Source organism: Schistocerca nitens, chromosome 5 (assembly GCF_023898315.1).
Source record: "Schistocerca nitens isolate TAMUIC-IGC-003100 chromosome 5, iqSchNite1.1, whole genome shotgun sequence".
In the NCBI taxonomy this organism is placed as follows: domain Eukaryota; kingdom Metazoa; phylum Arthropoda; class Insecta; order Orthoptera; family Acrididae; genus Schistocerca; species Schistocerca nitens.
In genome coordinates this window covers 199,875,216-199,890,110 of record NC_064618.1, presented here as the reverse complement: position 1 = coordinate 199,890,110, position 14,895 = coordinate 199,875,216, and the positions used below count along the sequence as shown (strand labels likewise).

Below are 14,895 nucleotides of genomic sequence, written 5' to 3'. Positions count from 1 at the left end.
ACCAGCTCGGTGTCGTGTACTATGAGGTGTTAAAACCAAGTGAAACAATCACAGGTGCTTGTTATCGAATGCAATTAATGCATCTGAGCAGAGCATTAAAAGACAAATGGCTGCAATACAGCAAGAGTCACGATAAAGTGATTTTGCAGGATGACAATGCTCGACCCCAAGTTGCAAAAGACGTCAAAACGTCCTTGGAAATGTTAAAATGGGAAGCCCTGCCCCACCCACCATATTCTTCAGACATTGCTCCCTCTGACTATCACCTGTTTAGATCAATGGCACATGGCCTGGCTGACCAACGCTTCCGATCTCATGAAGAAGTCACAAATTGGATCGATTTGTGGATCGCTTCAAAAGATGAACACTTTTTTTGACACAGGATTTGTACACTGCCAGAAACAAGGGAGAAAGTAGTAGTTAGCAATGGAAAATATTTTGAATGATACATGTTGAACCAATTTGTTTCATTAAAGCCTCAAATGTTGGGGAAAATATGGTGGAAGCAAAGTTGTACACCTTGTACAATACTCTTTTATTATGTCAGATATACAACAGTAGTGTTTTTTACAACCTTTTTCTGCATGTAGTTTTTAAGATGATGCATAAGGCATGCAGCATCATCGTTATATGAAGTTAAAAAGTGTTATAAAGGTGTGTAGGCTAGGTGTGGGCTATTGTTCTCTAGTGGAAGCAGTGGCTTGGTACAAAAGATGTAAGCAGCCAGCGTTGGCATCTAAGTTAGATCAGCATAGATACTGTGTACACAGGAAGCAGGCAGCAGCAGAGGTTTGTTACCCAGGCAAGGACAGCAGATGAGGAGGTGCTGATGTGAGCACTTCCATCAATATGGCAAGGAGGTGGCCTTGTGAGTGGTGCACCATTAAGCCTCAGGAAGCGTGCTTCCACTCTCATAACTGTGGTCAGAATGGACAGGTGTGTGGCTCCAGTGGTGGATGGCAGTGACCCAGGCTCAGATCCAGAACTGGTGACCTGGAGGTGGCAGCAAATGCTGATGGACCCTGGTAAATGCAGCTAAGAGGAGGTTACCCCAGTAGGAAGTCCCGACAGGATGGTAGATGAATGCTGGTTGACCTCACAGTGGAAGCTGGCACACAGCAGATACTTATTGGAAACTTGGCTGTATCAACATGCCCAGCCTGGGCAGATGCCTTCTTTTATGTGAGACAAGGAAGTTCTTGTTTGGTTGAGGGCAGATACACATCTCTTCAAGCGCTGCTGAAATGTCTCAAAATGCTGGTTATTGGCCCCAGTGCCCAGGTTGTGATTGCAGACACATGTGCTGAGCTTTCAGCTGTTGGTGATCATTCAGATTTCAGCAATTGTGTCCCATCTTGTGTCTACACTGCTATAGTATTGAAACTGAGCCCATTGTTATTTTAATGTGGCATGAAGAAGCTATACACAAGAGGTGTGCTGTTTCTTCCACTGATGCGATAGTCATGTTGGTAGTGATTGATAGTTTGGCAAATCAGCAACTGCCACATGCCACATAGATCAAAAAAATTATCCTGTAATGTTGAAGTGAGTGCAGCCCTATGAAAAGTTTGAGTATGAGCCAGGGCTTAAAGGACTGATATCATATCACGTAGTGCTCCCTTGGAGCATGCAATCCTGTAACCATCTACTCTATGTCTTCAAATGTTTTGTCAAAATGCACAATATTAAGTGAGATTATTTTGTGCTGATCATTTATCAGTATCTCAAATGTAGTAATTGTAGGTTGTCAGGCTCTAGCAAACATAGAATGAGCAAGAAGCATTTTGGTCTACTACGTGGTCATCCGAATGATACCTCAGCTAAAAGGAAGCCACTGAGATGACAAGAAGAAAACAAGGTGTATATGAGCCCCAAGGAGGAAAATGAGCAGGCATAAACAGGTGAGATCCTGTTGGGTGGTTGGACCCATATTTTTGGCATGAATTCACCACTTACCAACCTACAGTTTGATCCATAAATTACTGCCATTTTTACATGGAATGAGTATGTATATCTCCCATGGGGAGATGATTTATAAGAAATAATAAAAAAACATGTAAGCAAGAACAAGGGTTTATTATGACCACAGTAGAGAGATTTAATAACAAAGGAAAACTCTTCTCAATAAAAGATAATACAACTTCTCAGACACTAACAGGCATATGCCTGGAAGATATAGTGAATAAACATAGTGAGGCATGAAGACTGTGCCACTGGTAATCCATAACGATGGAGGTTGAGCGATCAGCATAGTTGGCAACAGGCATGTCTTGTGGTATTGCTGGAAAGTTTTAGACCCCACTACGGTGGCTTCCTACCAGGCTCTGACTTATGGGCTGCTAAGAGCTGGCACGTGAATAGGTTCCGAGCTCTGATGGAGTGAACTGCCTATGTTATGGCTTCTGTCACCCTTTATAGCCAGGGCATGGAGGAATTCATGCTGATCCAGCTCTGCACATGTGACATGGCAGAGGAAATAGGTCTCTGGCATGGAGGATCTCAGGTGGTGCATGTCCTGCTATCTGTCATCCTTGTTGTGATTGGCACTGTTTGGGGAGGCAAAGCCTTGTACATGTGCAAACATGTGATGCTTCAGTGTCTGAGCAATTCCTTTAGTCGAATCGGGGGTACATGACAGATATAGCAGAGACAAATATTAAATTTTCTTAAAGCATACAGGATACGCAACTCCTTTTTTTGGTCTGAGAACAATTTTTTGCGCCTGAGGAAGAGAGGAAACATGATATGGTACTGCATTATGATGTAGCACCTATTCTGTATAGTGAAGTGTCAGTGGCTGGACCAGTGACTTGTTTTGTGAGTTACTTAGTTAGTTCCATGTTCTACAGACCATATTCATGATGAATGTTATGCTGTCAATTGAACAAAAGATTGCAGAGGAAGTTATAAAAATATTTATTTATATGGCTACATGCTATCCGTTTACAGGTTTATAATTGAAAAATTCCTCCATGTTGTAGAAACTTTCAATGAAAAATGACTTTAATTTGCGCTTTACAACACTTTTGCTGTTTGTCAGACATTTTATTTCTGGGCAAATTAATAAAGAGTATTATAACTGAGTATTTCACTCCTGCCTGTGCCAAAGTTAGATTCACTAGAGGGAAGTTCAAAACATTTTTCCTTATAGTAATGATCTATGATTCTGCATTACTCTCAAACTGCAAATACATTGTTGACAGCAAATTTCACTCATTTACAAATATGCCGTGAGAGTATTTTTGCTTTTATGCGAAATTTGTGTGCCAGTAGTGAAATTATTTCTGCTTAAAGGATGAAATAAAGCTAGTAATTATTTGTCCCAAGAGACAGCTGAAATTCTTTGGTGGTGACTATTTTCAGGGGGTTGCTAAAGACTTTTAAATAAGATTCTTTTAGCTGAACACAATTGACATTGAAAATACGGCCCAAATACTTAAAAGGAAAAAAACAAACTGTCTGGATGATCCAGAATGAAAGCTTAAGGTGGTGCTGTGATCATATCTGTGTTGTGTTGTTAACCTTACATATTTTTAGGCAGTCTGTCATATGGAAATGAAAGACCTAAATTGGCATTGCTGTGAAATATGGAATTTGTACACTTAACTTAATGCTGTGTTTCAAACAGCTTTGCTCACAGCACCAACAAAGTAATATTCTTTTCAGTCCTCATTTTTCAGTTTCATTAGAACTGTGTTAACCTCTTCATTGTTGTAGTTTCTGTTGACACAGTTACTTTTTGTTGAGTGTACATGCTTATATTGATAACAAATATCTCAATCACTGGATGAAATAACACTTAACCTATTCAAAACTTATGTACAATCTCGTTTGTTTGTAGTATTCCAAATGAGGAAAAATACAAAAAACAGAGGAAGCTGTCAGATAAGTAGTTAGTTGTTCAGAAATATTTTAGCTATTTAGTAGAGGGAAATGGCAGAATATTTCAATATTTGATTTTGTACCATATTTTTTTTTATTAAGAATATGGTATTTGAGATTTTTACATGAGAGGTCAGAATTTTATACAAGTGCTGTTTTTCAGTGTATGCATTATCCAGAATTTATGAGATTGATGGTGACATATCAGCCATAGCGCGTCAAGGCTCAGGTAGTGCCTGCCGCAGTGTGCTGGGAGGTTTTGTGCAGTGGAACAAAGGAGACCAAGATGATGGTTCAGATTCATTGGCAACTCAGCTAGCTCCAGCTAATCACTGGCCAGAAATGAGAATTCTAATTCTTGTGGTAAGTCTACACAAACATGATTTTCTTTGAGAAAGTAGTTTGGCTTGGTGGTTTATGGGAAGTCTGCACAAATATGATTTTCTTTGAGAAAGTAGTGTGGCTTGGTGGCTCAGTGGTAAAGTTCCACACTACAAATGCAAAGGTCTTGGGTGTGGTTGGTGGTCAGTCGTAAGACATCTATCTGTCACTTAACAGTTATTTCACCTATGGAAATGTTTGTTGATGTGAGAAATGCCAAGTTCCACAGTGGTTTGGAATCCATGATAAAATGTAACTCCCTGTTTAACTGGGTGGGTAAGTCAGTTAAAATGTCAGCGGAAGGAAAGGGCATACTACCACTTCCAACAGGATCCTCCCTAGTAAAGTGCTGAGATGTTCAAAACAATCTTCAGATTGATGACTGCTTTACTTTTTTAAAATTTATTTTTTATAAATATACAACAGGTTTTTCTGACTGCAGTTTGCCATAATCTTGTGATCTCTATTATGAAAGTATGAGTCCATCAGTGCAAGAAGGATGCCATGATGGCCAAAAAATTTTAAATCATGAAAAATAACTTTGGAAAGTTATTCAGGTCTTACAGGACTTCATTTGAGAGATCATATACACAAACTCTGTGGAGGATCCATAACAAAAATTGAAATGAGAGGCAGTTAGCGAATAATGTTATGAAAAATGAGTCAGTATTCTGTTGCAGGTCAGTTTCTCACAAATTTTTGAAAACAATGGAAAGAGTAATTCCTCAAGCCATTGTATAATGTACAGTGAAGGGTATTTCATACCAATACTTGTGACTTTCTGTTCTGTTTCATCGATGTACGAGGGGCCGGGGGGACCCTGTTCATATGTCTTAGTAGCCATCCTAATATCTCCTATTATATTCTCATGTCTCTCACGATATGATGAAGACAATAGAACTATTGTTCAGTTTTCTGCAAATGATAGTTCTATAAATCTACCCAACAGGGTTTTGCAAGAACAATGCCACATTTATTCCAAAGATCTCCATTTATGTTCCATGAGCATCTCTGTCAGCCTTTTGCATTGGCTGTACTGACCTCTTATGGTCCTAGGCGAATCTCTGCATTATTTTGGTATCTGCTGTCATGCCTACTGCATAAGGACCTCAAATGCCAGAACCAAATTCTAGAATAGATCATGTTTGTGCCTTATGGGTATACTGCACTTTCCAAGAATACTCCCACAAATCTAAGTTGTCCACTTACCTTCCCTGCTACTGATTTCACATACTCCTCTCAGTCTATTCATAGATATACAAACAATGCAACTGACTCCAAAATTTGGCTACTGGTCTTGTAATTGGATACTATTATTTTTTGCGTCTATTTTTTAGCCACATTTTGCGCTTGCCCACCTATAAAGAGAGTTGTCATTCAGTACATCAAAATGATTGTTCTGCATTTCCTTACAATCATTTAGTGAAAGTAATGTCTGCACACAGTAATACCATAATCAAACAATCTGAGAGAGGCACTGACCTGATAAGCCATTCATGTATACTGAAAGCATTAGCCATCACATTATGCTTCCTGGGGATACATTGATGTTACTTTCATATCTTTTCAACATTTGACACTTGTTCTAATGAACTGGGTTTTGTCAATCAAAAATTCTTTAAGCCAATAATATTTGTGCAGCTACTCAATCTGGTTATACCTTGGTTATTTCTTGACAGTATAGTGTTGAACACCTCTAAGAAGACAACAGGAGATACTGAATGAATTATGGATGGCATGAATCCTCGTAGGTTTGTTTAATTCATAGGAGAGCATCATAAAAATTTGAAAAATCTGAATTTGCAGGCTCTTGAAGACAGACACAAATTATCCTGTGAAAGCCAACTTACAAAATTTCAAGAACAAGTATTAATGAAGAATCTAGAGATGATCTTCAGCCCCTATACATATTATTACCATAGGGACTGAGAAGACAAAATTAGACCAATTTCAGCATGCACAGAGGCATTTTAGCAATCATTCATCCCGCACTCCATACACAATTGGAACTGAAAGAAATCAAAGTATGTCATACCATGCATGCATTTTCAGAGCATTTATATGAATGTAGAAGATGGAATCTATATCTTTGCCAGCGTATACAATTTGCAAGATATTTTGTGTGGAATCACAAAGATATCAAAGTTATCCACAACATCATCACAACCACAAATGGCTCGATTTGTGAAACAGGCAATAAAATGACACAATAAATATTGTTGAAAGGTGCTTGTCCCCAGCATAGAAGGCAGTGTTATGAAAATTAATCTTTTTTTTTTTTTCAAAAAATGCAGCTGATTTCTGCACTAATGATTTGTATTTTCCAAAAGTCTCAAAATTTTATTCCTTGTCAGACTGGTTGTTTACAGTCACTTCTGCTGCTGCCATCAAAATCCATGTTCTAGAACGGTTTTAAAATGCTTTCTAATTGAAACATTCACCTTAAATATATTCCTCAGTGATGAGAAATTTAACTGACTAAAAATGTCTGTCCAGGTACATGAAAAACACAAAAAGATAAGCAGCAAGATTGGAATGGAACAGAGTGTGAAAACAAGTGAACTGCTAAAATATCGTGTTTCACACTGTGTCCCACAAAGGATACAAGATATCAAACAGGTATGATACAGTAATGCAAAATATTTACTCTTTTAGTTTGTTTATGCTGTTACAACCATATTTGGAACATTAAAATTTGTTATTTTCATTAGCAACAAGAGAGCACCTAAAAAAATATACCAAATTATTTTTCAGGCTATATTAAATAAGGACTTTGAGAGATTTGCTGAAATAACAATGAAAGACAGCAATCAGTTTCATGCAGTTTGTCTGGACACATTTCCACCAGCAGTTTACATGAATGATGTTTCACATGCCATAGTTAATTTTGTTCACTGTTACAACAAATTAAAAGGTCACAATACTGTAAGTACTCATTGTCATTTTTGCTCTGCAGAACACATGACACTCTGTTTAAATGTGTGTAATATTCCTGATTAATGAATTTTCACACAGCTTGCATACACATTTGATGCGGGTCCAAATGCTTGTTTGTATATGAAAGAGCATGATGTCCCAAAAGTTTTGGGTTTACTCAGTGTCATTTTTCCATTTCCTGGAGAAGAAGACAGCTACATTAAAGGAATTCCAATCAACAAGGACACTATTCCACAGGTTTGTGATGGAGATACATTTGGATGTTAGTACTGTTGTGTTTCATGTAGCAACTATTATTTAATAGTTGGTATTATGTATTTCAAATAAAAGAATGGTTTGCAGATGTCTCAGATAGTATTAATAGTGTTGTGTTACACCCAACTACATTTAGTTTTCCACTGCTGAAGTAATTCCTCCTATACTGTGGCATGTACAAAATATAACAGGTGTAGCTGAAATAACAGTGATGTCCTGGATGAATCTGTCTCTTACAGTGTTTAGTATGCTAATAAGAGAATTCTGGATGTTTCTTCAGATGACTCTGTTATGCAGGACTACACCTCAATAGTGAGAACCTGGCATTGTATCCAAAGCTAACTGGAGACCTAAATTGTTGCAACTCTTTGAGAGTGTTCAAGCTCCTCTCCTAGATATGAATAATTCTTCCACAACATTCTTAATATGTCATCTATTAAATCCTATACAACTGGTCACCTCTACGTCAATAACTGTATACCTTGTAGTGAATCTGAACTAGCTATTATGCTTACTCTATTATTAACTAGCTCACTGTCCAGGTTTACATAGCAACTTTTTATCCTATGTTCTGTTAGACAGTAAAATGAATAAAATCTGTCTATTGTGTTTTAGAGTTTTTAATATATAAACATGGTATACAAATTATAAAGTAAAATCTTTTAGAAATTCAGCATGATTTTAAGTTAATTTAAACTTTGTTAAAATCTGTAGTTGTAGTGTCCATTCCACGGGCAAGAAAAAAATACCTATAAATAGTCACATGAAGGAATCACTGATCGCACAGCATAAAGTTGAAAGTAGGAAAAACATTCCAATATGAAATACATTTGACAGTGTTTGATAGCCTGCCCATCTGACTTGTTGATGACTGTCACAAGTCTCACATAAAATAGATATTTATTAAATTTTAAAGGAAGATCCACCAAAATGAGTGCCACTAGTGTGTAAAAAAATCTTTCAACCCCTCGGCCTCCTTTTGAGCTAGTTGCTTCAGTGACATTGCCAAGCACCTTCTTTATGTACAGTCTTGTGCACTTTTAATATTGTGGCAAATTTAGATTCTGTACTGAAGTAATTAGATATCTCACTTCATGTAAAAGACAGTTTGGTGGGTGCTGAACAAAATTTTGTTAATTTAATTCCTACTAGACTGTTCTGACAAGTTCTGTTCATTTCTTAAAAAAAAAAAAAAAAAAAAAAAAAAAAAAAAAAAAAAAAAAAATCCAGAAGTTTCTGCAGAGTTCTAGACACACTACTCAACCAAACTTTAACTACCTGGAGTTTCCATTATTTCATTTTTGAAAACTTTAGCTGTATTAGCCTATCTACTGAAATTTATGAATGTGACACTAATATTGGTCATTTTCATTTTTGTGTACCTGACACAAGGGAAATTAGTTCTAGATGGCAAATCAGATCAATACTGTGTTTGACTGACATTGCTCCAAACATTCCAGATTTATACTGAAAAACAGGCACACTATGAGCAGAATGAGCCTGAATGACACCGCCAATATTTTTTAAGTTGTTCGTAGATATTTTCTGAGTATTATGGTATAATGGAGCTGTGGTCTTCTGTGGCTGTTGGTATAATGTAATCACAACAATGAAAAAGTCTGTAATAGTCAATCACCAAAATAAGTAACATGAAGCACAGATAATCATAACAACCCTCAAGGTGCAGCAGGATTGTGATGTGCTAGTGTGATTTCGGAAACAATTCAGCGTAGTGTTGTTGTGCTGCTTCTCCATTGCTTTTAGCGAACTTATACATAGGGTGTATCTTGGCCAACTCTTTGTAAATAAACCTACCCATACTCTGGTGTATGATTTGTAATGTACAACTAGCACTGTCAGAAAAACAAAGCTGAGATAAAACTGAGCACAAGCTCAATGGCAAAACCATGAATTCATATACTGTTCATGGATTTTTTTTCTTCTCCTCGCAGGACCTCTTCATCCTTTCCCATTCTTCCCTCCCACCCATTTTCCAAGATATTCAGCAATCCTCTTCTCTTGTCTGCTCCACTGGTCACACACTATCCTTTTTCTAGTATCCTCCTCTTTCATTGATCTCTGGCATATTGGTCAGCATGTATTTGCTTCTCCCAATTTGGTTCCCGTCCATCCTAGCTCTAATTTCCCTTATTTTATTGTGATGATTGTTTCTCCATACATAGGTAATGAAATATTTTTCCATTTAGAGGAGAGAGTTAGTGATTGAAATTTCCTGAGGAGATTCCGCCGCAATGAAAAATGCCTTTGTTTTAACAGTGTCCATCCCAAATCCTGCATCATATCCATGACACTTTCTCCCCTATTTTGTAATAATACAAAACATGCTGTTCTTCTTTGAACTTTCTTGATGTACTCTGTCAGATCTATCTGGTAAGGATCCCACATCACTCAGCAGTACTCCAAAAGAGGACGGACTAGCGTAGTATAGTCAGTCTCGTTAGTAGATCTATCGCTTTTTCTAAGTTTTCTGCCAATAAAATGCATTCTTTGCTTTGCCTTCCCCACAACATTTTCTGCGTGTTCTTTTCAATTTAAGTTGTTTGTAAATGTAATTTTTAGGTGCTTAGTTGAATTTACGGCCTTCACATTTCACTGATTTATTGTGTAACCATAGATTAACAGATTCCTTTTAGCATTCATGTGGATGACCTCACACATTTCATTATTTAGGGTCAATTGCCAATTTTTGCACCACACAGATACCTTTTCTAAATAGTTTTGCAATTTTTTTCGATCTTCTGGTGACTTTAATGGACGATAAACGACAGAATCATCTGCAAACAACCTAAGACGGCTGCTCAGATTGACTCCAAGTCATTTATACATATAACGAACAGCAGAGGCCCTCTAACACTCCTGGGGAATGCCAGAAATCACTTCTGTATTACTCAGTGACTTTCTGTCAGTTACTATGAACTGTGACCTCTCTGACAAGAAATCACGAAACCAGTCACATAACTGAGATGACATTCCATAAGCATGCAATTTCACTAAAAGCCACTTGTGTGGTACAGTGTAAAAAGGCTTCTGGAAATCTATAAGTACAGAACTAATTTGGAATTCCTTGTCGACAGCACTCAACACTTCGTGTGTATAAAGAGCTAGTTGTGTTTTACAAGAACGATGTTTTCTAAATCTGCGTTGACTGTGTGTGAATAGACCATTCTCTTCTAGTTACATTGTCTTCTAGGTAATTCATAATGTTCAAACATGATATATGCTCCAAAATCCTGCTGCATATCAACATTAATGATATGGGCCTGTAATTTAGTGGATTACTCTTACTCCAAGCCAGTTCCAGAAGTGAGCTTGGTTCAGATGTGGGAAACCATGGGTTCTTATAGGACTTAGAAATATGCCAAAATGACTAAGTTTTTCTCCTGTATAAGAATTTTGTAAAATAGAGTGAATACTGTAAATAGAAATGTTTAGATAACAAATTGGAGGAGGTTTTATATCAGACTATGTCATAATATGTAATATGTCATATGGAATGTATGGCTTAGAGGGTTTAGTTCGGTAGGAAACATTGATTACTGGAATAATAAGTAAAGTGTGTATTATGAGACACAATAGTTTGGTAGTTAGTGAATGTGATTTAGTTCCCCAGATGTAAGGTAGAGAACAGCAGATAACAAGGCAGCACAGACCAAGTAGAGCATGGTCCAACAGTCACCATGGGATTAGATTTCCTGCCTGAGCAATACACTGAGACACCACACAGATGTGACACAAGCCATCAGCCCTGATGACATCAGTTTAATTGCTCCAGGGCTTTTGGGATACAGTGAACATAACAACAGTAAATTTGCCACCGTCTGTACGTATTGGCTGTTATGGGAGAAGATAGCAAGTACTAGGAAAACTGGTACAAAATTTTTCCAAGGTACATCATGGATACAGGTGAGTGGCTGAAAAGGAGTGTGACACAGATAGTAAGTACATGGTATCGGAGAGTTCAGTGAAGTGGGGTCATTGATCTACTTGTAGATTCTCGGAATGAGAGGTAGTTGGGAATTAAAACATTGAAGTTCATTGTGAAGTGTCGTGAAGAATATGAAGCTGATGTACTATATGTGTTTACTGACATGTTGTGAGAATGAAGTATGTGTTAGGAGTATGTAATGAATTATGTTCCCAGTCAATATGACCGAGTATGTAATAGTAGTAATGCTACCACTGACTTTCTTCCTTTTGTATATAGTTTCCATCACTTGTTAGGTCATAATAATAAGATAGGAAAAACTGGTAGAAGCCGACCTTGGGGAAGATCAGTTTGGATTCCGTAGAAATGTTGGAACACGTGAGGCAATACTGACCTTACGACTTATCTTAGAAGAAAGATTAAGGAAAGGCAAACCTACATTTCTAGCATTTGTAGACTTAGAGAAAGCTTTTGACAATGTTGACTGGAATACTCTCTTTCAAATTCTAAAGGTGGCAGGGGTAAAATACAGGGAGCGAAAGGCTATTTACAATTTGTACAGAAACCAGATGGCAGTTATAAGAGTCGAGGGGCATGAAAGGGAAGCAGTGGTTGGGAAGGGAGTGAGACAGGGTTGTAGCCTCTCCCCAATGTTATTCAATCTGTATATTGAGCAAGCAGTAAAGGAAACAAAAGAAAAATTTGGAGTAGGTATTAAAATCCAGGGAGGAGAAATAAAAACTTTGAGGTTCGCCAATGACATTGTAATTCTGTCAGAGACAGCAAAGGACTTGGAAGAGCAGTTGAACGGAATGGACAGTGTCTTGAAAGGAGGATATAAGATGAACATCAACAAAAGCAAAATGAGGATAATGGAATGTAGTCAAATTAAGTCGGGTGATGCTGAGGGAGTTAGATTGGGAAATGAGACACTTAAAGTAGTAAAGGAGTTTTGCTATTTGGGGAGCAAAATAACTGATGATGGTTGAAGTAGAGAGGATATAAAATGTAGACAGGCAATGGCAAGGAAAGCGTTTCTGAAGAAGAGAAATTTGTTAACATAGAGTATAGATTTGAGTGTCTGGAAGTCGTTTCTGAAAGTATTTGTATGGAGTGTAGCCATGTATGGAAGTGAAACATGGACGATAAATAGTTTGGACAAGAAGAGAATAGAAGCTTTCGAGATGTGGTGCTACAGAAGAATGTTGAAGATTAGGTGGGTAGATCACGTAACTAATGAGGAGGTATTGAATAGGATTGGGGAGAAGTTTGTTGCATAACTTGACGAGAAGAAGGGATTGGTTGGTAGGACATGTTTTGAGGCATCAAGGGATCACAAATTTAGCATTGGAGGGCAGTGTGGAGGGTAAAAATCGTAAAGGGAGACCAAGAGATGAATACACTAAGCAGATTTAGAAGGATGTAGGTTGCAGTAGGTACTGGGAGATGAAGGAGCTTGCACAGGACAGAGTAGCATGGAGAGCTGCATCAAACCAGTCCCAGAACTGAAGACCACAACAACAACAACAACAACAACAACAACAGGATAGTATGCCTATGCATGTAGATTAACACAAAGAGTGTACAGGTCAAGTGCCTGGTTTCCTGCTGTTAGTACTAGAGAGAATATAATATTTTTTACGTAAATGGAGAGCATGACTTAATAACATATGAGACTTTTGTTCCAGTTCTGCAGGTAAAGTAAAATGAAAATGTGATAGATGCAGATTTTAGCATACAAATACTAACATCTGCATCAGTACTCTGGAAGCCACCTGAAAATGTATGGTGGAGGGTACTTCTGTTTGACTCTTTCCAGAATATGCTCTCTCAAGGTTCCAATAGCAAACTTCTCCATAATGGACACCACCTCTCTTGTAGTGTCTGCCACTGGAGTTTGTTGAGCACCTCTGTAATGCTCATGTGCCAACTAAATGATCCTGTGACAAATCGCACCACCCTTTGTTGAATCTTCTCTGTCTCTTCTATAAGTCCTACCTGGTAAGGGTCCCCGACTGAGGAACAATACTCAGACATCTTGTAAGCAACATCTTTTGTGTAAGAGTTACATTACCTGAAGAATTTTCCTATGAGTCTCGGTCTGGCTTCTGATATTCCTACTATTTGTTTTATGTGATCATTCCACTTAAGGTCACTCTGGATAGTTAGTTCAAGACATTTTACAATGGTTACTGATTTGTGCAATTTATTATCAATAGCATAGTTGTACAGTAGTGTATTTATTTTGCTGTGAAAGCACAATATATCACATTTATTTACATTCAGAATCAACTGCCAGAGTCTGCACCATTCATCAACTGTCTGTAGGTCATTCTCTGATACTGTCTTCTGGCGTTGGCATTTGCTTATAGACAACCACATAATATGCAAAAAGTCTTAAATAGCTTCCAGCGCTGTCTACTATATAATTTATATATATTGTATATTGATCCTATCACACTTCCTTGGGGTATCCCCCCCACCCAATATCATCTTTACATTTGTTGATTTTGTTCCATTAAGAATGACATTTTGAGTTCTACTTGCAAGGAAGTCTTGAATCCAGTTGCAAATCTGGTCTAATGTTTGGTAAGCTCATATTTTTTTCACTAAAAGGCATTCGAGACAGTGTCAAATGCCTAGAGTGTATTAGAAAGTCTTCTTGATTCCCATTCCCCTCGCACAGTGTGAAATGATATAGCTCCTAACAGGACAAAGGGCCAAGTGTCACTGTGGGTGAAGTAGAGGACATCAAATGTAAATAGTTGAAACTGAATCAGTGCATATGTTAATGAAACTTTTTAATCTAAATTCAGGGACTGAGGGAAGGAGTTGTAACAGAATAGACACTGCCCTGGACAGAACACCGGGAACTGAGCCTTGACCACTGCTGGTCGACACCCCTGCCAATTAGCAACTCAGCCAAAGCTGCTGCTTCTGCTTGCCAATGACCTGGGGTATTGATCAGGCTCCACTGGAAGCTTCTGCAGTTTGACATACTGTTGCATGAGAATGGAAAGATGTTGGTCACTGACCCTGTTCCAGGCTTTTCTGTGGCGACATAGAAATGCAGTCTCTTCCGTGAAGTCAGCCGAGTAGGTCATGATCAGCACGGTAGGCCATGCCGTCTGTCAGTCATCTCCATGAATTCTACTGACACAGATCAGGAGACACAACATAATAATAAACCAGCTGCCAGTCCTGTCCTTGGGCTCCCAACTAATGACTGCAGCCTGGTTGCCTAGATCCTGGCTGCCATTACTTTGGTGCCACCTTGACAGAATCGGCCACCACCACTGGAGTCTGTCAGCACTCACCGGTGCTCTCCAGCCCCTTGTGCAGGGCTATACTCTGGGCAATGCAGCTACCTGCACCAAGTGAGATAATGTTGCTGCCTTGCCCCGTGCTGCAGCGTGGCCGCAACCAGTGCTTGGCCGCCTATTCCAACTTAACTCTTGGTGTGCTGATTGTGCCAATGCAGCGCCCTGCCGTCT

General features: G+C 38.3%; 1 protein-coding gene across 2 annotated transcripts in view; it reads left to right on the top strand.

Annotated features, from left to right (window-relative positions):
• The window catches only part of LOC126259404 (diphosphomevalonate decarboxylase), a 63,262-nt gene that overhangs the window by 42,998 nt on the left and 5,369 nt on the right, over nucleotides 1-14,895 (top strand). For both annotated transcript variants that reach the window (XM_049956178.1, XM_049956177.1), the window contains exons 6-9: nucleotides 4,046-4,245; nucleotides 6,760-6,882; nucleotides 7,018-7,188; nucleotides 7,279-7,437. In XM_049956178.1, coding sequence (XP_049812135.1) covers nucleotides 4,046-4,245; nucleotides 6,760-6,882; nucleotides 7,018-7,188; nucleotides 7,279-7,437 — 653 coding nt within the window. The remainder of the gene's footprint in view (nucleotides 1-4,045; nucleotides 4,246-6,759; nucleotides 6,883-7,017; nucleotides 7,189-7,278; nucleotides 7,438-14,895) is intronic.